Raw genomic sequence first — 23,682 nt, 5'->3', positions numbered from 1 at the left:
CATAATTTACATTGGGCACCAGAAATGTTGCCTCTTGCTGTTTGCAGTTCTCTGGCATGTTTTTCTCATTTGTATAGACTTCATAAACTGCTTGTATGAAAAAGAGTAGAAAATGTTCATTTGCAGTAACTACTTCAAATTCTAATCTTTCTGCTCTTGACCTGCAGACCTGGAAGTGACTGAGGTCTTGGAGGATCTTCTCTTTTTTAATTCCTTCAGTTCAGTATCTTTCCAGAAAGTCCTGTCTGCTTCCTGCTCACCTGTGCAAGTCCAAGGAGGTTTTATGTAGAGCTCATGCCTCACTACCAACTATTATTCTATGTGGAGTTTAGGGCAGAGTTTTTGCTTCCTACTGTTCTGCAGAAGTAGTGTTTTGATCGATAGTACTACACCACCACACCAGCACCTTGTTCTTGTCTCTCCTCTGCAAATCTACCACGTGAAGGTTCATCTACATGCATGGTGATTCCACCTAGGTGTGAGATAAGGATCTTGTGCAGCACACTAGGACATGAAGGTTGAATGTCTCTTAATTTCATCTGTGTTTATGGTAAAACAGTTGTTCTGAAATACTTTTTTTCATCAAATGTCTCTGTTTCCCAGCTTTTACAGATCACCATCTCTTCCCGATGAAGCATTGATCTCTAAGGCATAATTTGTGATTGCATGCTTTTGTAGCAATAAACTTGCTAACAAGAGCTTAAGAATTTCTTGCAAGGATAAGGAAATGTGAACATTTACACGTTTCTTCAGATAAAGAGGACTGTATTATTATTACTTAGGAAAGTAAAATACTTTAGCTTTTTCAGTTACTGTGGTCTTTATTTGACAGGTTTTAGTGCAGTTCATTTCTTCTTAAATCCTACACTTCGTAATTTTATTACTCAATAACATAACCAAACTGTGCTGCACTCCCTAATCCTTGTATAAAATGATATGATAGATCCTGTGCCTTATCGTATCTTTTAATTATTATAAATTGCTTTGGAGAAATACTTGTGAGCTATGAGTGCTTACTTTTCAGTGAAAAATCTATGTGGCACAAGAAGAACTCCATGTATCTCTTCTCGTACTCTATACATTCCTTTGCTTCGAAAATACTGATCTAATGATATGTATGTAATAGGCAGTTACTGAAGTTTCACTGTAAAAGTCGTTTCCTTATCATACCTTTACCTTACAAAATCCTAGCTTCCAGTTCTTTATTACAATTCTCTAATAATCTGTCTGTCCTTAGGGAAGCGAATGTAAAAAATTAAAAATACTTTCCGCAAAAAGGTTGAGCAAAAGCCAATGCTCTGTTTGCTTTTACAGCTAATCATATGTCTTAGTCTCTAAAAGATAGCTGCCTCCCATTTCTCAAGCCTGTTTTTATTCGTTTTCTCATTCTGAATTATGCCACCAATTCCAGATTGCTTATGTTTCTCGGATAGACTCTCATCATTATGGCAATTCTCCCTGGTCCTCAGTGAAATTTTCTCTCTAGCCAGCAAAAGGAGGAGCTTTCTCAGCTTGGTGAGATTTATGCTGATTTAGAATAAATGGTCAAAAATTTTGTTCCAGTAAGAAGTCAGTTCTTACTGAGGTGTCTGCAGCCTCCTTAGAACAAGTATTAAATCTCTCACAGCTGTGTGTTAAAGCAGGTGAGGGACTGAGCACCCCAGAGCTGTGCTCAGTTACCTGAATAGCATGTTGAGTTTATTTCTGCTCGGATTTATGATTGCATTTCATCAACATAAGGTATATTCTTAAGTAACAACTTGTTGCATTTTTAACTTAACAGAATTTTTATGGAACTATTGTGTAATATTATCTGAAAAAAAACAGACACCCAGCACGCTGTCAGCAAAAGCAGTAACGTTGGGAAAGGGATGGCACAGGAAGGTTTCAGGCTGAGGGCTTTTGCTCCCTTTAAAAGTGTGTGTTTGCTGGAGCTGCCTGGATGCTGCACCTACTCAAAGGAGAAGAATTTGTATCCCCTCAAAAGGTTTTCAACAGCTCTGAGACTAAAAGTGGATCTTCCCCACTAAAAAAAATATAATCTGGTATAGTGATACCTTCCTGTGGTTTGAAGTATTTCATACCCCTTGACTGATTAAAAAGTGGTTGTAGTTTCACTAGGAGAAACTTCTTGCTTTGGGCTGTCTACACTGCAGAGAAGGCATGCTGACATACTTGGAGTAGGCATAGCTGTATGGCAGGCTGTTTTGTTAGCAAGGCCACAATAATCCGTGTTATCAAAAAAATAAAGCTTGTGCTTTCCAGCTCTCCTTTTCCCAAAAAACATTAAAATTCAGCTGTGGGTTTTCAAAGGCAGCTTAACCTCCGTCCAGAGTTTATCTACAAAGTATTCTTTACCTTTTCTCCCTCCTCCCCATCTAACTCAAGTAGATGCATAGGTATTGTTCAATATTTATTAAAAAAAGTCGTGCTTGAACAGGTTAGTGTGGTAGTTGTGTGGGGTTTTGTGTTTTATTTTGTTTGGCTGGTTTTGTTGGCTTATGTTTTTTTTTTTTTAATAGTGCAAGCATACGAAAACAGGTTATATCTGTAGTTGACCCATTGCTCTGTATCATCCGTTCCCTTCCCTGTCAGCTACGAATCCCCATCTCAATTTGAGTTGTGTTCCCCAAACATTCAAGGACTAGAAGCAGAGCACCTGTTGGGTTTCTCTTCCAGACAGTTTACAGGCTGTGTAATCCTTGATCCATGCTTTCTCAGCAGTGACAAATTTGACAGTTCTGATTTTACAATGCTAGATAAACAAAATAGCCAATAGAATCATCGTAAACAAACAGAATGGTGACAGCTGAGAAACTCGGTGGTAGATATACATATACAGTCAGGAAAAAAAGTCAAACTTTCAACTGGAGAGAGAAGAAACACAAAATCCCTGTGTTGGAGCATGAGATGTTTTCAATGGCTGAAGTTTCTCAAAGCTAACTCATTAAGAGTTTGATTGAGGCAAAAACTATTTTACATTCAAAGAGGCTCTCATTGATTAAAACTTGAAGAATTTTTAATGGTACTTGAGATTCATATGCCTTCCTCTAATTGTATATTTTGGATTAATTTTTTTGTGTGGGTCGGTCTTGTGTTTCCTCCCACAGTAGTAATGTGCTGTGCTAGCCAAGTAAAACTCTTATGCTATATAAGGGGGAAGAGAGGTTCCTGTGTGTGTTACTACATATTTCATATTCCCTAGGTCTTTTGGTCAAAATAGATATCCTCTTAGAGGTTCTTATTTTTTTTAAGTACAGCATACTGGGAAAGTCAAATGATGAGGGCACGCAAGAGCGAAATCATTCATAGGGAGCCTAATGAATAAGAAAAGCCCATAGTGTGCAACTATATAGTGCTTCAAATTCAACACTGGAGATTGATAACACCATGAACTGGTAATAGAGCACAACCGTTAGCTCTCCTATTTGTGTGTCCGCCAATGCTGGTATACTTCTTACTCCATTTTCTAGTGTTGGAAGGCAGTCTAGTCTTCAGTGTTCCAGGCAGAAGAATTATTTGGCCAGAAGACCTGCGCTGCCTGCAAAATCCAGCTATCCTTGTTTTTCTGTCCATCTGCTACTTTTATGTAAATCCTCCCATTGCTTTTTGTTAGATTGTGTGCACACTAGTAATGCTTTTCACCCTTATATTTAAATGTTAACTGCATAGACTCTTTCTATTTTAGTAACTTTTTTTTTTTCCATCAGTCTCTACTGATATCTTCTTTCCCTTGCCTCCTGATAATTTCAGAGCAACCAAATGTTCATTGGTTTGCTGTCTTCTTGGTTGAGTGATGCCTAAATTTGCTATAGTGTGCTTCTTGTATTGTATGAGCAAAGAGAGAATTATTAGCTGGGACCCCTGAGCAGGTAGGCTTAAAAGTGACAGTTGAAACTGTACTTTCCTTTTTAATGTACCATCACACTATCATAATTTTCTTTAATTTTGCTCTATGGTATTTGGCAAAATAATTCTAAAATTCTTCTAAGTTTTTCATTTGTCAGTGGGTGCTTCTGTCCTGTTTTTGTTGGGTTTTGTTTGTACAGATTTTACTTTGACTGATACTCATAATCTTTTTGTACTTACTATTCTACCTCAGCTGTGAACATGTTCAGTAAGACTGGACTTTATAGAAAATAGTCTGGTCTGCTGTCCTCAGAGATTTCTCCTCTTTTCTCTCAGATTTTATGGCAAATGTTAGTTTTGAAATCTTTCATAAGAAAGAACAAGACATATCCTGGGGCTTAATCTCAGAGGAAATGTTGCCTTAAGTAAAAATTAGACACTTCTTTTTCCCTCAGAACATACTTGGAGTTTCTCTAGGTTCCTTTGCTTTTTGATGCTCAGACATGCACACAGCCCAGGAGCTGTTTGCTTTTAGTTACAATTGTGATGCCCAACAGCGTCGAAAGCAAGGGCTGAAGCTGGGTGGAAAAAATTGTCTGGAGTTTTTCTGTGGAAGAATTCAGATCTTGTTACTTATCTCAGGGATGTGTTAACTGGTATAATCTGAAAACCCCTTGAGATCTTCTGGCTATCAGTGCATGAGGGCACGCTCCTCTTGTTTGCCGTACTTGGCCATTTCTTGTGCTTTTTCCAAATATATTTGAAATTAATTTGTCTGTATTTATTTTAACTTAACTGAACGTTTTTGAGACCCTTTTTTCTGCAAGTTACAGTAGGATTTATGTAGTAATCTCACTTCACACTTGGTGATGGGTTTTACTCTCCTAGTGTACTTTGAATTTGCCTAGCAATTTCACAAGTAGGACTGCAAATAGGACTGCATCAGGAGCTTTTCTTCTTCTTTTCTGTTTTAAAGCATGGAATGCAATGTAAGTCTTCATTTACTTTCCTCTTCATCTAGTGTACATTCTGGATATATGCTTCAGGTGTAACGGAAGCATTTCTCTAATTTTGTTTCTTTGAGGTTCTTTGACCGATTTGGGCATGAAATTTGGATATATCACTGTACTGTTTCCGTAAATCTTTTTTTGGGGTTATTATAAAAGTAATACTAGGTGTGCCATGTATACCAAATATTGATGTCCAGGGTCTTGTGTACCAAAGATTTTTCAGGGAGAAGAAAGTAAGTGTGCTATTGGATTTAGGTGACCTGTAGTCAACTTTAATTAGAAAAATCAAAGAACACCAAGTGGTCTATATGCTTTTCTTCCTGATTTTCTGATCCCATGTGGGCTTATAGAACACAAGTAATTATTCATGCTATGCTGAACAATAGAACAGTGTTCTGTAACCCACCTTCTAACACACATGTATCATGGAAAAGCTTTTTTTGATTTGGCTCAGGAACTGTAAAGGGATAACTTTAACAAGCCTGAAAGCTCTTATGTTTGGGGTGGTTGGTGGTTGGTTGGTTTTTTTTTCCTGAGGGGGGTGTGGGGTGTGTGGATATTAAAAAAAAATTTTAAAAATCTCTATACATCTTTCATCCTTACTAGAAATGAAGTGACAGGAGGTGCCACATCCTTAACTTTTGCACTTTGGTGCTGCTGCTGCTGCCTTTTTTCCTGATATTTCCAATGATTCTTTGGGCTTTCTTAGTATGGTTGTATTTCCTTAGGTTGGGAAACAAACTGTTTGCAAAGGCTTTCGTTCATCTTTTTTCTTGCCCTTGTCTCTTGCTGTTGAATGTGAATGGACTGATGGGTTGAAAGAGGTGACTTGCTCTTGTGCAGCAAAATAAATAGAAAGCAAACTGTCAGAGAAGAAACAACTTGAGCAATAATTCTGCACTTGATGAAACCTTGAAGTGCCCGACAACCCCCTTGGAGCTTGATTTGACACTGCAGTGAAGTGAGTGAGTGATTGTCTTCTCCTGTTCAGAGTAGCACCTGGGCATATGTTTAACTGTTTTGCTGATTCAGCATTGGCTTATCATAGCCATGTGCTATTTTATTTTATGTAGGCTTTTAAATTATACTACTGCAGTGAAATCTGAGTACATCCAGAACTTGATAATTGTTTTTCTTCATAGTTTCTTCAAGCACAGTGTGAATGAAGAGTCATAATTTGGTTTTGCTCTTTTTTCATTTATAGGGACTGTGCAAGAGATTAAGGACAGAGAGGCTTATTTTCCATTTTGAACATGAGGTTTTGTGATTTGCTTTGGCTGATGGTAGGGAAAGGACTTGTGTTGCCTTACAGCTTCTTCCAGGGAAGTTATGTTTTTGACTGCATTTATTGAATTTTTGTGGTTCCTGAAGCCCTGAACTTCTCGGTGAAGCCTTCACCCCAGAGCAGTCCCTCTCATATCAGATAAAACAAATGATCTCCTGCCTTCTTCCCAGTTGTTATACAAACAAACATAATGTCCTTCATCCTTGTGCAATGTTGCAGCCAGCAGTTTTGACCATCATAAATGGAGTTGAAACCTTTATTTTATTCTTGAGATAGTGAAGATTTTCTTTTCTTGAGAAATCCCAAAGTTGTTCTGGATTTTGGACAGGATTCAACCCACTGTGACTGTATTATCATCACTCAAAAGAAGAATGCGTCGTGACCATGAAGTCTTTTGAAGTGATATGCTTTGAACAGCAGTGTCATATCTCGCTTGCCAGAAGTCAGCCAGTTCTTTCTACTTGACCTTATTTCCTCCAAGCCTTCTCCGCCGGTAGTGGAGTTGTCAAATATGTTGAAGAATGAATAGGGCTGTGTCATTTGTCTGGTTTTGGTACTTGAGCCTGTGTCTTATGCCTTGTTCAGTGTAGTGATCATGCACTGGTGGAGTTTGCAGTCCTGAGGGATACCGGTCAGGCGAAGAGTAAAGTCAGGACCCTGAATTTTAGGAAAGCAAACTTCCAGCTGTTCAAGGAATTCGTCAATAGGACCCCCTGGGGAGCTGCCCTCAGGGACAAGGGAACAGAACAGAGCTGGCAGATCTTCAAGGATGCTTTCCATAGACCACAAGAGCTCTTGATCCCCAGGTGTAAGAAAACAGGAAAGGAGAGCAAGAGACCCGTATGGCTGAATCAAGACCTGCTGGTCAAACTAAAGGGCAAGAAAGAGATGCACAGGCAGTGGAAGCAGGAACAGGTATCCTGGGAAGAGTATAGGTATACTGCTTGGTTGTGTAGGGATGGGGTCAGGAAGGCCATGGCACAGCTGGAGCTGAACTTGGTAAGGGACACAAAAAATAAGAAGGGCAAGGAGAAGGCTGAGGTATTTAACAACTTTTTTTCCTCAGGCTTCACTGGCGACCTCTCTCCCCACACCTCTTGAGTGGATGGACTACAAGGCAGGGAGTCAGGGGAAAAAGTCCTTCCCACTGTTAAAAAAGATCAGATTTGTGACCACCTGAGGAACATGAACATACAGAAGTCTATGGTACCTGACGAGAAGCATCCCGAAGTCCTGAGGGAATTGGCTGATGTAGTTGCCAAGCCACTCTCCGTGATATTTGAAAAGTTGTGGCAGTCAGGCAAAGACCCCGGTAACTGGAAAAAGGGAAACATTGCACACATTTTTAGAAAGGGTAGAAAGGAGGACCCTGGGACCTGCTGATCTGTCAGCCTCCCCTCTGTGCCTGGGAAGATCATTTAACAGATCCTCCTAGAAGCTATGCTAAGGCACATGGAAGACAGGGAGGTGATTCGAGACAGCCAGCATGGCTTCACCAAGGGCAAGTCCTGCTGACCAACCTCGTGGCCTTCTATGATAGAATGACTACACCAGTGTACAAGGGAAGAGCTATGATCTGGACTTTTGTAAGGCCTTTGACATCGTTCTCTCTAAATTGGAGAGATATGGATTTGATGGGTGGACTGTTCAGAGTGGATGAGGAATTGTTTGGATGGCCACATCCAGAGGGTAGTGTTCAATGGCTTAATGTCCAGATGGAGATTGGTGACAAGTGGTGTCCCTCAGGGGTCCATATTGAGACCAGTACTGTTGAATGTCTTAATCGCATAGTGGGACTGAGTGCACCGTCAGCAAGTTTGTGGATGACACCAAGCTGAGTGGTGAGGTTGACACACCTGAGAGAAGGGATGCCATCCAGAGGGACCTGGACAGGCTTGAGAAGTGGACCCATGTGAACCTCATGAGGTTCAACAAGGCCAAGTGCAGGGTCCTCCACTGGAGTCCAGGTAAACCCCAGTATCAAATACAGGCTGGGTGATGAAGGGATTGAGAGCAGCCCTGCTGAGAAGGAGTTGGGGGTAACAGTGGATGAAAAGCTGGACATGAACTGGCAATGTGCACTTGCAGCCCAGAAAGACATCAAAAGAACTGTGGCCATCAGGTCGAGGGAGGTGATTCTGCCCGTCTACTCTGCTCTGGTGAGGCCCCACCTGGAGTACTGAGTCCAGCTCTGGAGCCCTCAGCACAAGGAAAGACATGGACCAGTTGGAGCGAGTCCAGAGGAGGGCTGCAAAAATGACCAGAGGGCTGGAGCATCTCTCCTGTGAGGACAGGCTGAATGAATTGAGGGTTGTTCAGCCTGGAGAAGAGAAGGCTTCAGGGAGACCTTATTATGGACTTTCAATAGTTTAAGGGGGCTTGCAAGAAAGATGAGGACAGACTTTTTAGCAGGGCTTGTTGCAACAGGACAGGGGCTAATGGTTTTAAATAAAAGAGGGAAGATTTAGACAGGATATAAGGAAGAAGTTCTTTACTGTGAGTCTGGTGAAGCACTGGCACAGGTTGCCCAGAGAGGTGGTAGATGCGCCATCCCTGGAAACATTCAAGGTCAGGTTGGATGGGGCTCTGAGCAACCTGATCTAGTTGAAGGTGCCTCTGCTCACTGCAGGGGGTTGGACTAGATGACCTTTAAAGGACCCCTCCAACCCAAACTGTTCTATGATTCTGTGGTTCAGCTGGTGCACAGAGGGATGTTGAAAGTCAATTCAGGTGTGATTGTTCTTTTTGAGACTCTAGAAGCAAAGCTCCTCTGAAATATAGAGGAGTGTTTGGTAGGGGCTGGTGAATAATTTAACCAATGTATCCAAATGTGTTTCTTTCCTTAATGGTGTGAAGGGAGAATTTGAGATTCCTGCTCGAAACAATATGTTGCTATTATAGTGTCCTGTAACATCTATATAAGGTAGGACATCACCAGGCCTTTGTTTACTCTGTAAAACTGCCTCACTTAATTGAGAATTTTTTTCTTCTGTCTTATTTTATATCATTCTGTCTTTAATGTCATATACTGTTCTGTCTTCTTGCAGCACAGGCTGATATAAAATTGAAGACATGTAGGCACATGGAGAGGAAGAGTGCTTTTGGGTTCAACCAATGGGCTGACCACATGCTCATGAAGATTAGCCAGGTTAAACAACAAGATTACTTTATCCTGTGCAGGGAGCGGTGCAGTAGGTTCACAGGCCTTGAGCTGGGGTCCCTCTATTGGAGTTTGGATCGTTAGTCTATATTGGGATGGAGGAGCTTGAGTGTAGCGGTCACTGTTTAATGAGATTGTGGACTGTCAAAGAGGTGACTGGTCATGATTTTAGTATTTTATTCTGTGCTGGACATCAAGATGGCAGTGACTATGTGAGTATTCATTCATCTCTGTTGGCAGCCACAAAATGAAGATCAATCAGTTAGGTTTTGTCCTCATTACTGTTGTATAGAGGAAAAGGAATCTTATCAATCTGATGTTTTGAAAACAGAAGCAGTGTCACTGGTTATGTGTCTTAAAATTGGTATTTTTTTCCTCTTCCTCCCTTTTTTTGTAGTGCCTGTGCAGCAGTATGGAAACTGAAGAGTCTGCAGCTTTAGCTTACACGATCAAATGCATAGATTCTATTGTACTAATTTAACATTAAGGCATTCATACAGTTAAAATGTAGTTTACGTATCCCTTTTTTGCTCCTTGTCCTAGCTGTGTGTAATTCAATCAGGTGCCTTGAGGATTCTGTTATTTGCATTCAGTTATTCTGTTACTGTCCCCAGTTGTTCCCTATCCTTAGTATTGCAACTGTCTACCTTGTTTTTTTTCCCCCCACCTTTCACATTACTTCTTCAAGGTATGAGATTTCTTTGTGCTTCTGTGATCTCATAAAACATCAGAGCTATGGAGCCTGCTGTGTGTAAATTTGTCTTTTTTTAGCAATCTCCTTGAATTTTCATCAACAGCTTCAGATGATTAATCAGCCCTCTGGATATAAGTGTGTGCTGGGTACTAGAAGTCTGCTTGTTCAGATACCTTAATTGAAAAATAAAATTTAAAGGGAGACCATATACATAAGTATAAGCAAGAGGGGGAGGGGAGCAGAGTTATGGTTGAGCTTTCAGCCTTCATTCTGGATTTCAGGAGCTCTGAATGCTTCGTTTGTTAGCATTAATGTTGCACTAACTTTGGGTATTTCTGCATGAGACTGTGTGTGTTTAATCAACTAACCATGAAATCCCTTGCTTCTGTTTGTCCCTATTAAATAGTGGCAACAAAAGAAACAGACAGGAGATGGGTTCAGAACAAAGCAGAAATAATGGAGTATTTCACCCCAAAAAGGAGAGTGAAATGACAAGTACAATGCATAGGCAAAGACAGACTCAATGGCTGGAGGCAGTGTAACGTGTTGAAAGAGTAGTAATTCGGAGATGTTTGCTGCCCAGAGCTTCAATCTGTGATCTCTGGGTGGCACGTATACCAGAAATGTTTGGCCACCACTGCTATAGACACAATATTTAATGCTTTTCCTCCAAAAATTCTCTGTAGGGCTTTAAAGGGACACTGTCTAGGACTGTCAGCTCAAATACTGATCCACCTAAAATCACCTGGTTTGGATAGAAATCCCTAAGCAGGAGTAGGACCGGCTAAATTCTTCCTTTAGCTCTTGCGTGTGATTATACATGCACATAGAGCACGCTTGCACGTGTACAAGTAAAATGAAAGCAACAGTGGTGCTGAATTTTTGCAGTTTTCTGGAGACTGCAGCACCCAATTACTCCCAGTTTCCTGGATAATTACATCCTTTTTTTTCTGAAACTCGCTAAATGCATACATTTTTTTCAAGATACTGTATTGTTTTGTTATCAATACTTTAAAAATCTATGGGTTCATTCTAAAATAAATAAATAAACTGCCAACTCTCCCTGCCTGCATCTTTTTGCCTGCTGCTTATAGAATCATAGAATGGTTTGAGTTGGAAGGGACCTTAAAGGTCATCTAGTTCCAGCTCCCTGCCATGGGCAGGGACACCTTCTATTAGACCAGGGTGCTCAGAGCTCCATCCAACCTGGCCTTGAACACTTCCAGAGATGGGGCATCCACAGCTTCTTCAGTCAACCTGTTCCAGTGTTTCGCCACCCTCACATTCGCCTCTCATCCTGTTGCTGCACTCCCTGATAAAGAGTCCCTCCCCATCTTTCCTGCATGCCCCCTTTAATTACTGGAAGACTGCTATAAGGTCTCCCCAGAGCCTTCTCTCCTCCAGGCTGAACAAGCCCAACTCTCTCAGCCTGTCTCCATAGGAGACGTGCTCCAACCCTCTGATCATCTTCATGTCCCTCCTCTGGACTTGCTACAACTGGTCCATGTCCTTCTTATATGGGGGGCTCCAAAGTTGGATGCAGTGCTCCAGGTGGGGTCTCACAAGGTCAGGGTAGGGGGGCAGAATCACCTCCCTCAACCTGCTGGCCATGCTTCTGATTCAGCCAAGGATACGGTTTGCTTTCAGGGCTGTGATCACACATTGCCAGCTCATGTTGAGTTTCTCATCAACCAACACCCCCAATTTCTTTTCTTCAGGGCTGCTCTCAATCCATTCTCCACACAGCCTGCATTTGTACTTGGGATTGCCTTGTCCCATGTGCAGGACCCTGCATGTTGCCTGGTTGAATTTCATGAACTTCACATAGGCCCACCTGCTAAGCCTGTCCGTGTCCCTCTGGATGGTATCCCTTCCCTTCCACCATGTTGACTGCACCACACAGCTTGATGTTGGCAGCAAACTTGCTGAGGGAGCACTCAATCCCAACATCCATGTAGCCGACAAAGATGTTAAACAGCACAGGTCCCAGTACTCACCCCTGAGGAAAGCCACTTGTCACTGATCTCCAGTTGGACATTGGGGTATTGACCACATCTCTTTGAGTGTGACCATCCAGGCAATTCCTTATCCACTGAGTGGTCCATCCATCAAATCTTCGTCTCTCCAATTTAGAGATTAGGATGTCATGTGGGAAGGTGTCAAATGCTTTGCACGAGTCCAGGTAGATGACGTCAGTTGCTCTTTCCTTATCTAGCAATGCTGTAACGCTGCCTCTGCTGTGTCTCAGGAACTTTCATACCTCACTGTGCTTACGGGTGAAGCCTGGGTGAGTGGGTGGCAGGTCTGTGTACGCTGCTTTGGACATGCAATTTGACCTGGATTTTTGATTATGCGTTTAGTCATCAGCACATAAAGATTGCCCAGACTAAGTTAGACTTAAGGAATCTGCACTAAAGAGATACTGAACTTCACAAAACCAGCCTGCAGAGCCCCTCTGTCACCCACAGAGTCTTCATATGTGTCCTACAAAGAGCAATAATTATCTTCGGCAGAACTGCAGGTTACTATGTGTCATCAGGGCTGCAAGAGTTGTGACTGGTTGCCTTAGAACTGGGACAGTGTCTGGACAGAGAGAAGCACAGACTTTCATCAGCTCATCTCTTCCTTTGTGTTTTGGAATATGACATCAAAAAGTTGTCGCAGAGACGCTGTGCTGACAGGGACAAATTTAATCCTTTTTAAAGACTGGCTGCAAAGGGCCTGACTCACAGCCTAAGGAGGTCTGGTGAGCTTCGAAGAATTTTATGTGGCCTTCAGCCTGATATGCATTAAGTGGAAACTCTGAAGGAGCTTATGTTGTGCACTGAACTCAATTGGCCTTTCTCACTTACGTACCAGAGTAGAATATTTGCTGTGGCTTTGTAGAATCTATGAGATAAGTATAAAGCCACGTCAGTGAATAAAGCTGGAAGGCATGTTTACTGTTTAGCTACAGACACACATATAAGGGTAAACCTTCTTGAAAAAAAAAAAAGATTTTTGAGTCAAGTTTTAATAGAGGCAAAGCTTTTATTTTTGAAATATGTTGCCTTTGTTCAGTTTAACTACTACTGTAAATGTTTTTACTCCTAAAATATTTCCTTTCACATTTTAAAATGGTGTTGAAGGAATTTTGTAACTTTCCCTGAACTTACTGCTTCTTTAAACTAATGGTTTTGGCAGCATGTACAATAACTTATCATCTCTGCAGAAAGAATCAAATAAAAGTTCTGCATTCAGTGAGCTGTTGTTTTTTTGTTTTTTTTTATAACCATGTTCTAATTGGTTGACTTGCTTGCAGAGCCACCTTGCTATTTCCCACAGTGCCTTACTGGTGTCTGTTCGGGTTCTCTGCTCCTCCAATAGTCCTCAATGAGACATCCTGGGTAGTCATGTAGATAAACTAGGTTAAGGTTGTAAAGACTTTACTCAATGGGGTGATTGGCTTGTGGTTAAGATGGAAAAAAAAGGGATGGCGCTATGTAAAGACAGAATGTGTGAGAGAGGAGTGATTGCACAAACGTGTTTTCCCTTCCTTGTTATAGCAGATGTATTCCTCTGATGTGAAGGTGGCAGATACTGGGGAAAAAGGTATTTATATATATATTCGGGTGAGGGAGGTCCATCTTGGACATTAGCAGGTAATTATACCCCATACCTTGAATATAAACTTTCTAGCTTTCCCAGAATGGTATCTTTTTAGATTTTTACGTAATTTTTTTCCATATTACGTATAAAGACAGGTCTGATGAACCTTACTAAGGGCTTATAGGACCTTTTGGATGAGCTTGGCCTACTTAGCAATACTGTTTAAGAGACATGAGCAGAACTCTGAAGTATGCTTTCCTACGGCAACTGGTAGAGCCTGGCCAGGAGCTGCTCAGGAGCTGCTCTGATGTTCACACCAGGTGTTGCATCAAATGAATACAGGAAGCACACTCATGCATGCCCAACCACAGAGTTGAGTAGAAGTCATGCCTATCTCACTATATGTGCGCTGTTCGTGCTATTCAGGAAATAGATGTGACTTTTCTCAACCCCACTCTATGAGGTTTAGGTGAAAATTTAACAGGTATTTTGATGTTTTCTTATAAAGCTGTTCTATATGTCAGTTGAGGTGGTCTCAGTCTATTAATTATAGATTATGTCAAAATAGTAACTTGGAAAAATAATTTGCTTCTCTACAATGCTTTTGAATTTATTAACTTCATTTTTAGAAACTTATTGAATAAACACTTGCCAAAAAGAAGTAACTTTGTTTTGTTTTTGTTTTCTTTGTGTTTTCCTATCCTGGCAGTGTTTTAGAGCACTTTGCTGCAAGGGACCGCCACCACCACGACCTGAGTATGACCTGGTTTGCATAGGCCTCACTGGTTCTGGCAAGACAAGTCTTCTGTCACAGCTTTGCAGTGAAAGCCCGGAGAATATAGTGTCTACCACAGGTAGGATGCTGCCTTTATTCCATGCTGTGCTGTAATGTTACCCAAAGGTTAACTATTGAAACATACAGCAAAGGTGGTAGGAACTTCAGCTTAGTTACCTTGTTTTTGAAAGTACCTAATGGATCGCCTTGAATCTACCACCACTTACTCTTTCAGTGTTTGGTCACACATTGGGGAATATCCATGAAAACATACAATTTGGAACCTGTTGAAAGTCAAAAGGTACATTGTGGTGTAATGAAGTAGAACCATTGGAAACATACAATAGCAGTGTAGTGTAGACACACATTAAAAGGTTTCTTTCTTCTTTTTTTACATTTGCTTTTAAGCAGTCTTGTCATATGGGCAGAAAAGAGGAGAATGTGCTATAAAATCAAATGGGACAGTAATGCTCTGAAACTTAAGTTGGGATGTATTTATTCTTGTAGTTGGTCAGTACTGCCTTGTGGTTTACACTTGCAACCAAAAGAATAAATGTAATGGAAATGTTTATTTCTGGTGATTATCCTTTCTTTTTAGGTCAGCAAAGAAACTTGTTTATGTAGTAAGGGCAGATTGAGATCAGAAAATCAATTTACAAAAAGTTTCAGTGGCATTGAGAAGATACATAAAACCAGAGAGAACAACCACAGCTAAAAGGTATCTTCAGTCCAAAAAATTTGAATATGCACGGTGATATAGACGAAACAGAATGACTAATACTGAAAAGAGTATTTTCATTAAAAAAAAAAAACAAACAACAAAACAAAACCAATAAACAGAACAGCACCAGAACAAACAGAAACAAACGTGTGTGGAGTGAGAAGAAGGAATACCTGTGTGCAAAGTTTAGAAAGAGGACAGATTAGGTCATAGAGATGGAAGAAATACGGGTCGGTGGCCGCAGCGATTTACTAAGGTCGATTTGCTGAGGGAACAGATAGGAAGTGTTGAGCGAGTAACTGGTGTTTGTAGTTACATGGCTTTATGTTGTATCTGTAGTCCATGGACTTGAATTTTATGACTGTCCCTTAGCAACCCTAACTGGTTTTCAGTGTATCTTTGTTTAAATTACAAGAACGTAAGGTTACAACTGTAAGTAAGCAAAGTAAAACAGGTACAAGAAAATACCGGGGTTTTCCTGTAACGAATAATTAAACAATTACCTTCATAGTGGTGTTATTTGGAATGTTAAGGAGATCTGACACTTCATTGTGTGGAGAAGGTGTCAATGCCTAACTCAACAAGTTAGAAGGACACTTTAGAGTAATTCAGCCCTTTTTTTTCTTTTTTTCCCCTCTCCTGAGCTTTGTCTTTGGAGTTCACCTGGAATTAGTGCAAATTTTACTTTAACACTTTAGACCCTGAAAGAAATAGTAAAAGAAATGTAAACAGTAGTATAGATCTATCAAAGGAAATAATGAAAATATGATTAATTTTAAAATTAAATTTCTTACATGTTTCTAGATAGTTGCAACAAAATAGCATTATTTAATTAGGCAACTTGAGCAATGAAAACAGATTCTGGAGAAAACTAGGCAGCATCCAAGCCAAAATTATGCATATCTAGGCTATTCAGCTTATAATAAAGCTTATAATAAACCATATGTACTTTATCTGTGCTATATCAGACAATATTGAGAATCCAATAATATAATGTGACTTCTCCACTCAGTTTTCACACTATAACCTGTATTTTTGCTTTTTTTATCAACACTCCTCTGGTCGATTCCAGTTTTTCCTCCTTTCTAGGAAGAGTTTAGGATTTGTTTTAAGACAACAACAACAAAAATATTTCATAATTATTCCCTTCAGATTTTCTTGCACTTTCCTCCATTGCATCTAGCACTGACCATGATTAGAGTACTGGAGTATTTTATTGGCCTGATCTGTGAGAAAAATGTCATGTTTTTGTTAAATGACAGCTAAGAAAACACATTTTTTAAAAACTTCTTTACTCAGTTCACAGGTATGTAATATCACATTGAAACTACTGGTGCTGGATGGAAATAAAATTAATGTCTACCTGGACATTTTATGCTGAAAGAGCAGACATATTTTTTTCCTATGTGAAATATTATATACAGTTGTATGTATGCACTAAATGTGAAGAATTTAGTATATAGTATATTGATAGATTGCTGGGAGCCTTTCACATTCCCTTTCTCTTGTCTGTCAGAATTTTTAATTAAGGGAAAACATCACACTTCCAGAAAAGTTTTTCAGTTTTAAGCATATTACAGGCTAACAGAGGATTCATAGATGCTTCTAGTGGGCTTGTAATCATTTTAATATATACCACTTAGGTCTTTAAAAGGATCTTTGTGTTAATAACATTCATTGACAGGGTTAATTCTCTGGTGTAAACTAAACATGTGAAGTTTAAATGTAAGAAAACAGTGATTTGAATTGCACGTTGTCTTCCACGTCTGAAAATTGCAGAAGGATCACTTCATATTACTGGTAGTCTGAAATCTAAGTTTTAGTTCCAGATGCATTAAAAGATGGCTTTATAAAGGTATATTCTGTACTAACTGCTTACCAAATGGTAGATGGTCTGGATGGAAGTTTGTGCTGAATTTTATGTGTCCCAACTATTTTAATAGTGTCATTGCAAATTTCATTGCTCGTACTGATTTATCACCCCCCTTATAAATGATATTTTTAAACATCATATTGAAACAGTATTTCACATGCAAAATGCTGGTTCTTAATGAAAAAATAGTCTTTTCTGAATGTATGCAATTGATTTCAAATGGCCTCTTTAACAAATGACTTATTAATACTCTTTATTTCTGTTCTTAGGTTTCAGTATAAAAGCAGTGCCATTCCAGAATGCCATCTTGAACGTAAAAGAACTTGGAGGTATAGCATTTATTTATTTGCCGTGTCTAAACCTCATCATACAAACCTGTTAGTTGTTTTAAATTTAAAAATGATAAATCAATGTGTTTCACTGCAGCAAATAAAGTTCAGAAAAATTGTACAAATGCTGACTGCAGAGAACAATAGGTAAAAAGCAGGAGGACTGAAACGCGTGATATATCTCCTTAATATAATTTCTTGGATTGCAGTGGTTAGGTTATACAGAAATACAAATTGGACTGTAATTGTAGTACGGCTCATGTTGCAGCTGAAGGACGTGTGTTCCCTGTGTTTATTTTATATGTAAGCTTTTACTTATGAGCACTCATGTAACTTATGAGGCTCAGGTAACTATGTGAACATTTGGCAAAACCAATATACTTGGTTCACCAATGAAAGTGTTGCAAAGGCAGCCAACTTTCAATGAGTTATGTTCTTTGACATCTAGTCTCTTGTTGGATTTGTTGGCTTTAGGAGAGATGGTTGGTTTGTGTTTGTGTTTTTTTTGATTGTCTGTATACATGTAAGCGATTTGGCTGCCCAATTCTGACCCCGAGTCTTAAGTGATCAAGAGGTAGCTCTCTTAAAAGGAAGAAAACACCCTTCTAATGAGAGTTCTTGTGGAGTCTAATTTCATCTAATGTTCTTCTCATTAAAATAAACCAACTTGTAGATCTTGTTTATGTTCTAGAATTTCTGTAGATCTTATTATCTATGTAAATATAGTAGAATGAATCTTGAGAGCATTCATTAGATTTTCAGCAAGGTTGAAACCTCTCTTAAATGCTGTGGGGTAGAAGTTAACTTGAAGGAAGTTTCATGAGATCAAATCAAGTTTCATGATGGTTGTCTTATCTGAAACAGTTTCAAGAAGGCTTTGAGATAAGCAGATGTTAAAAGGATAGCATTTCCTCTTTACTACCATTGGTCCATGGATTTAAATATACATGTCCTAGTTTGAGCATGTATCCTGTAAAAGAAGCAGAAGTTTTCTTCATTAAAGTGACCACTCTGCAGGGATAGTGTTGGTTCTGCTGTAGTGTGTTATCTGCAAAATGTACACTTAGGTCACTTTTTGGATTTTTTTGGAAATAGAGTGAATCATTTGCAGCCCAGTTTATACGTTCTGCTGCCTAATCTCTATGAAATATATAATTTATATAGGTAAATGCAGTTTTTGCATCAAGAATTGAATCTGAGTATTCTATAGCAGATCCTTGTTGAAGTCTCTTCCATAACCTTTTCTGGTCATACAACTTTTATTTTATGCAGGTATGTGTGTTATGAGAACCCTTATCTCAGTGAGTGCTTTGATGTCTCATGACAGGATGTCCTGAAGTAATCCAGAATATTTGATTTGTTTTTTTCACCCATTTATCTCTTCCCAAAGGCAGAAGGATTGTCAGAATTTTTTTTACTCCACCTTTTATTTCTTTTCCTTTAGCTATAGGTGTTTACACGTCTGTACGTAGAAATGGTCTGTTTTTTCTATGAGATATTGGAGAAAAATGTTAATTCTGATAGCTTTTCATTGCCTAGGTAAGGGAACTAAGGCAAGCTTCCAAAAGTTTTTCTTCCAGAAGTTGGTGGTCAGCCTTTAATCTTCTAGTTGAGAGATGTGTTTCTATTTGATGAAGGTGAAGCCTGAGTTTTCTGGAGCATGCATGGTTTCTCTCTTGCTGCTGTATGAAAATAAACAAAAACATCCTACGTATTTAATCACTGCTAAATTTTATTTTGGAATTTCTGCTTCTGGTGTTGAAGAGAAGCCTATGTTTTTGTTCTCATTCCTGCTTTTTTGCCTTCAGTTGTTATGGTAGTGTTATCTAAGTTCTCTTCACTGTAGTATAGAGGTCTTGTTCAGATGTTTGATCTTGGAAACTTGGAGGAAGGTAGAAAGGCATCTGGTTTTAACAATCACTGCCTGTTGTTGCATGTTATTCGAAGGGTGAAGTTCTATATAGTTTTAATTTTTGATACTCTTTTAAAATTGTCTTTTTGGTTGAGGTAAATGAAAGCTTCATATGTCTTCATACAGCAACGTATTAACAGCCGATACTTAAAAAAAATTAGTGCAGAAGTCATGGTGTTCAGTGTTCCTATATGTAGCAGCCAAGCAGTTATATGAAACAGATGCTGACTGCATAGTGTCATTTTTGTTTGCTTGAAGCAGTACCCTTCCTTGAGATCGAAAATGGTGCTAGTTTTTACTATTCTGGTTGCCTTCTGGAGCTGCTAATGAAGACAAGTTTTGTTTCTTCATTTCTGTAGGGATTGTAAATTTTCAGGAAAAGTGTATAGAAAACAGTCTCTCCTCTTTTGTCTTTTCCAGATCTCATTATCTGTTTATCAGCCTTTAGGACTGGGGACATGGAGGAAAGTTTGCTGTGCTCTTTTTGCAGAATTTTTTCTTTGAATAGCATGATACTATAATATTAAAAAAAAAAAATATCCTATTTCTGATTATTTTTTCAATTTTTTTTTGTTTCCTAAGGAAGACTGCCTTCCTACCAGAAAACAAAGTTTTTTATCCAATTTCATAAATGTTAAACATTTTGTTTATAAACATTGAATTTTGTCCTGAATAAGTAAGAATATATCTAGCTTTCCAATCAAAGATAGGCCTGCTTGAATTACTTGAAAAGGTGATCTTGCTTTATTTATGGACCAAGTTGAACTGCCCATTCTCTTAAGTTTTTCTTTTGATATACCAATAATGCCTTCCTGCTCCACCAAGAAACTAAAAAAAAATTACCTTTTGTTTTCCAAAATTTAGTCCATAATATAGTGTGTGTAATTTAGATGACTGTGAAGATGTGCTGTGCCCTAGTCCTCATTATTTCAAAATGTACTTTTACCAGGATAACTGGAACTCTTTCTATATATTAGGCAACTCAGCTGAGTAATGGTACAGAAGGAAATTACAAATTTGATTATTTCCTTTTATGGTGCAGCAATCTCTGTTGGGAACTAAGGATAAAATTGTGTACAATGAACATACAGAAGAGTGGGGAAAGACTGGAAACGTAAGGCAGATGATAACATTTGTTGTTCAGAAAGTTCTAACAGTGTTTTGCTGAAAGTTAGTGATACTGAACACTGTGGTTTATTCTCCAGACAGATAATGAAAGTGCAAAGGCAATAGGAAGCTTTTTCTTTGTTTCTAATAAATTCCAGCCTGAAGACACAATGCCTGAAACCACCATTTATTCAATGTGTTTATTCAGTCATTTGCTGTTGTAATGCTGTCAAAACAGAATATGAAGTCGTGGTGTCTGTTGTGACATAGATACTTATTCAGAGCTTAAATCAAGATCATAGGTCCATTCTGGAGGTTAACTGATAATTTACAGTAGGTTTTTTAGAATGTCTATTTTATAATTTAGCTTGGTATCTTATAAATGCAGGCTTAGAAGCTAGTGGTGAGATGCCAAATACTGAGCCTGGTCAAATTTAAAAGAATGATTCTGGATGTGAACAGCTCTTTTTCTACTTACCAAGTTTTAAAATGCTAACAACATGTTACAGCATTTAGTAACATTCTCTGTTTTATGTACTAAAATATATTGTCATATGTTTGTGTTACGTTTTTGTAATCCACCCAAAGGCCTTTTTCACAAGGATAGAGAATCAACATGTTGTGAAGTCATCTTTGAAACTTCATTTAAGACGAAATGTGTTAAGTGCTTAGCAAGAGTGGAGTGCTTAATATCAGGGATGCTCGATTCTCCAGTTGGTTGAGCATGCCCAAGAAAAGAGAGATGAGAACTGTCCTCCCCACTGCTGTTCCTTCTTAAGCTTCATGACCAAAGTCATAAATTCACACTCTTAGGCCAGCTAAATTAATTTTCTAGGTGACAGCTTAAGAACAAATAACTTTAAATAGGATTGGTTAAACAAGGCATGCGTATTTTGCCTTAATTTGGAAGTAAAGAGCAGAGAAGAGAGTAGGAGGGGGAGTCACACTGTCATGCAGTCCAAGTTGAATGGAAAATATGAACCTCTGGAGAAGACGGCAACAGTTGTCAGGTAGTATCTGCCTTGTGAAAAAAAGAGGGAGGAGGGAGAAAATAATGATAAGCTATTAATTAGAATTTAAAATTTGAATAGTTATGGGAAACCACTCTCCTCCTTTGCTCTGGGGAGGTAGAGGGGGGTACTGAACACCCTTCTAGCAACATAGCCTGGCAGAGCAGCTAAAATTTCATCTAGTTAGTCATCAGAAAACTGATCCCACAAGTAAATGCCAGCCTAAGTCATCTTCACAAAGACCTACTACCACAAAGCAGTAAAATTTCTGTACTGTATTTGACTAAAAGGCAGTTGACACCTCTACAAAATCTGGTTGTGGAGTGCATGCAATGCCATATGCGACATAGCTACATCTAACAGTTTACAGAATGTCTTAGCAGATGAAATTTTTAGATGACCCTGATGAGCTGTCCAAGCTGTGAGTCGCACAGAGACATTCAGCTTCCGAAAGCGTTAAAGTTAGATCTGTTTGCTATCAATCATACTCGGCCTGCTGTTCAAATGGTGCCTAAGCCCAGGCAGTGTCAAACAGTTTCCTCATTTTATAGATGAGAGAGGTTATTTACACCTGCTTACAGATCTTATTAACAAGAGTCCTGGTGAAGCTCTGATAAGGATTCAGCATTACGATCTTCCCGTGGTTCTTTGGAAATACTGTTCCTTTTCTACAATAAGCTTTCTATCCTGTGAATAAACAACCCACTGCCTATCTTATTCAAAACAAGTATAAGCCATGCAAGCAACACCTATCAAAGCTATATACAATATGATACGCAAAACACAAAATTTCCTAGTTACATTTTTTGTGTGATGGAGGACTGGTTGGTTTTGTTGATGGAATGTTTTGTCAAGAGAAAAAGAGAACCTCAGGTTTTGCCCCTGTCTCCTGTTGGACTCGGAACACCATTTTCTTCAGACTGAATTGAAAGGTAGCGTACAGCAGCCTCATTTAGCATCAGAAATGATATGTACTTTTTATTAACTCCCCTGCAAGCAAAAAAAAAGTATTTGCTTTTGGTTCTAGGTAGAAAAGGCCTTGATTCTTTCAAAGGCTAAAGCAAACTTTGTGAGCAGTCAGCAGAAGGGTTAGACAGACAGAAATACACAGCTGTGGTAGACTCGCTGCTTTCTTTATATGCCTGCTAGTCTGAAGTGCCATAGAGAAAGGTGCATTTTGAGATTACCTGCACTGTTAGCAAAGGAGTGACTGCAGCTCAGAGCAGGATACATCCAAACCTTGAAAGGAAACTCGGAGATGATTTTTTTTGTTGCCAACCATTCGTTGCTAGCACTGGAGGACTTGCTCTGTGTGTGTGCCTTTAAAAGAAATTTTTAAAAGACTTAAAAAAAAAAGAAAAAAGAAAAAGAAGCAGGGGTGATTTTGAGAATGGCTGTCATACATGAAGTCCAGTTTAGCGTGGTATGCCACCTGCTGTAAATTATTAAAGCTTCAGACTTAAGGCTTAACTAAATGTTAGACCATATTGCAGGGCACATATTTTCTTAACTTCTGAAATAACCCATAAGATTTTTTCTAAAAAGAACTTGTTCCTGACTAGAACAAGACATTTTTGTTTCATATTGCATGTTTTATTTTAAGATGGTAGTGAAATATGCATGCCTAAGTAGATCAAACTGACTTTCTGCAGGCAAGTGTAAATACGGTGTTTTTAAAGCTTCCCAAGTGCATGCAACCTAAGTATTGTTTGATAAGAAAAATAAAAGTAAGCAAGATAAATTTATGTGTATTTCTGATTTTTGTATATGTTGAATATAAAGGCAGAAAACTTATTCCTCAGCATTTTGGGGTTTTTTTCTTTTATGCTGTTTGTTCAGATAGTTGTTGAATCGATGCAGTGAATAAAGCAGATCTAGCAATCTCAAAGTGTTCCTCTTTCAGGAAAAAAAATCCTGCCAATTCCCTGCTGCTATGCTTTGTGTATGATTGCAGGAGTGTACTACCTGAAAGGCTAGAGAAAGCCGGCTGTGATCACTTGGTCTTAAACCCTAGGGAGCAAAAGTCCTGGGATTTTTGAACCTTGAGGAAGGTTTTGGTTTAGCATCTGTACTGCTGCTTAGGGATAAGCAGTAGCGATACAAAGTAGCCGTCGAATGGTGACTGACATCACACCCGTGGGAAACTTCTGTAACGTGCAAAAAGATTTTGTGTTGCAGTTGTCATATTTCTTGGCATTTCACCTTTTCGCTCATTAGAAATGGTCTGTTTAATATCTGTAGAGGAATTACCTATATATTTTTTTAATCAACTCTTAAACCTTCAAAATAGGTAGGTGACTATTTCAGGTGAGTGGATGTTATGTTCGAAGTGGTAGAAAACCTGATTGCAGCCTGCATTCTTTCATGGC

At 39.0% G+C, this 23,682-nt stretch overlaps 1 protein-coding gene across 3 annotated transcripts in view; it reads left to right on the top strand.

Annotated features, from left to right (window-relative positions):
- The window catches only part of ARL15 (ARF like GTPase 15), a gene marked incomplete at its 3' end in the record, with an annotated part of 224,941 nt that overhangs the window by 69,229 nt on the left and 132,030 nt on the right, over window positions 1-23,682 (top strand). For all 3 annotated transcript variants that reach the window (XM_082497699.1, XM_082497701.1, XM_082497700.1), the window contains exons 2-3: window positions 14,296-14,440; window positions 17,225-17,284. In XM_082497699.1, the coding sequence (XP_082353825.1) occupies window positions 14,296-14,440; window positions 17,225-17,284 (205 nt within the window). The remainder of the gene's footprint in view (window positions 1-14,295; window positions 14,441-17,224; window positions 17,285-23,682) is intronic.

The sequence above is a fragment of the Vanellus vanellus genome (genome assembly GCF_965231255.1).
Source record: "Vanellus vanellus genome assembly, chromosome: Z".
In the NCBI taxonomy this organism is placed as follows: domain Eukaryota; kingdom Metazoa; phylum Chordata; class Aves; order Charadriiformes; family Charadriidae; genus Vanellus; species Vanellus vanellus.
Note: the sequence above shows the minus strand (reverse complement) of the source record. Positions and strands in the feature narration are given on the sequence as shown.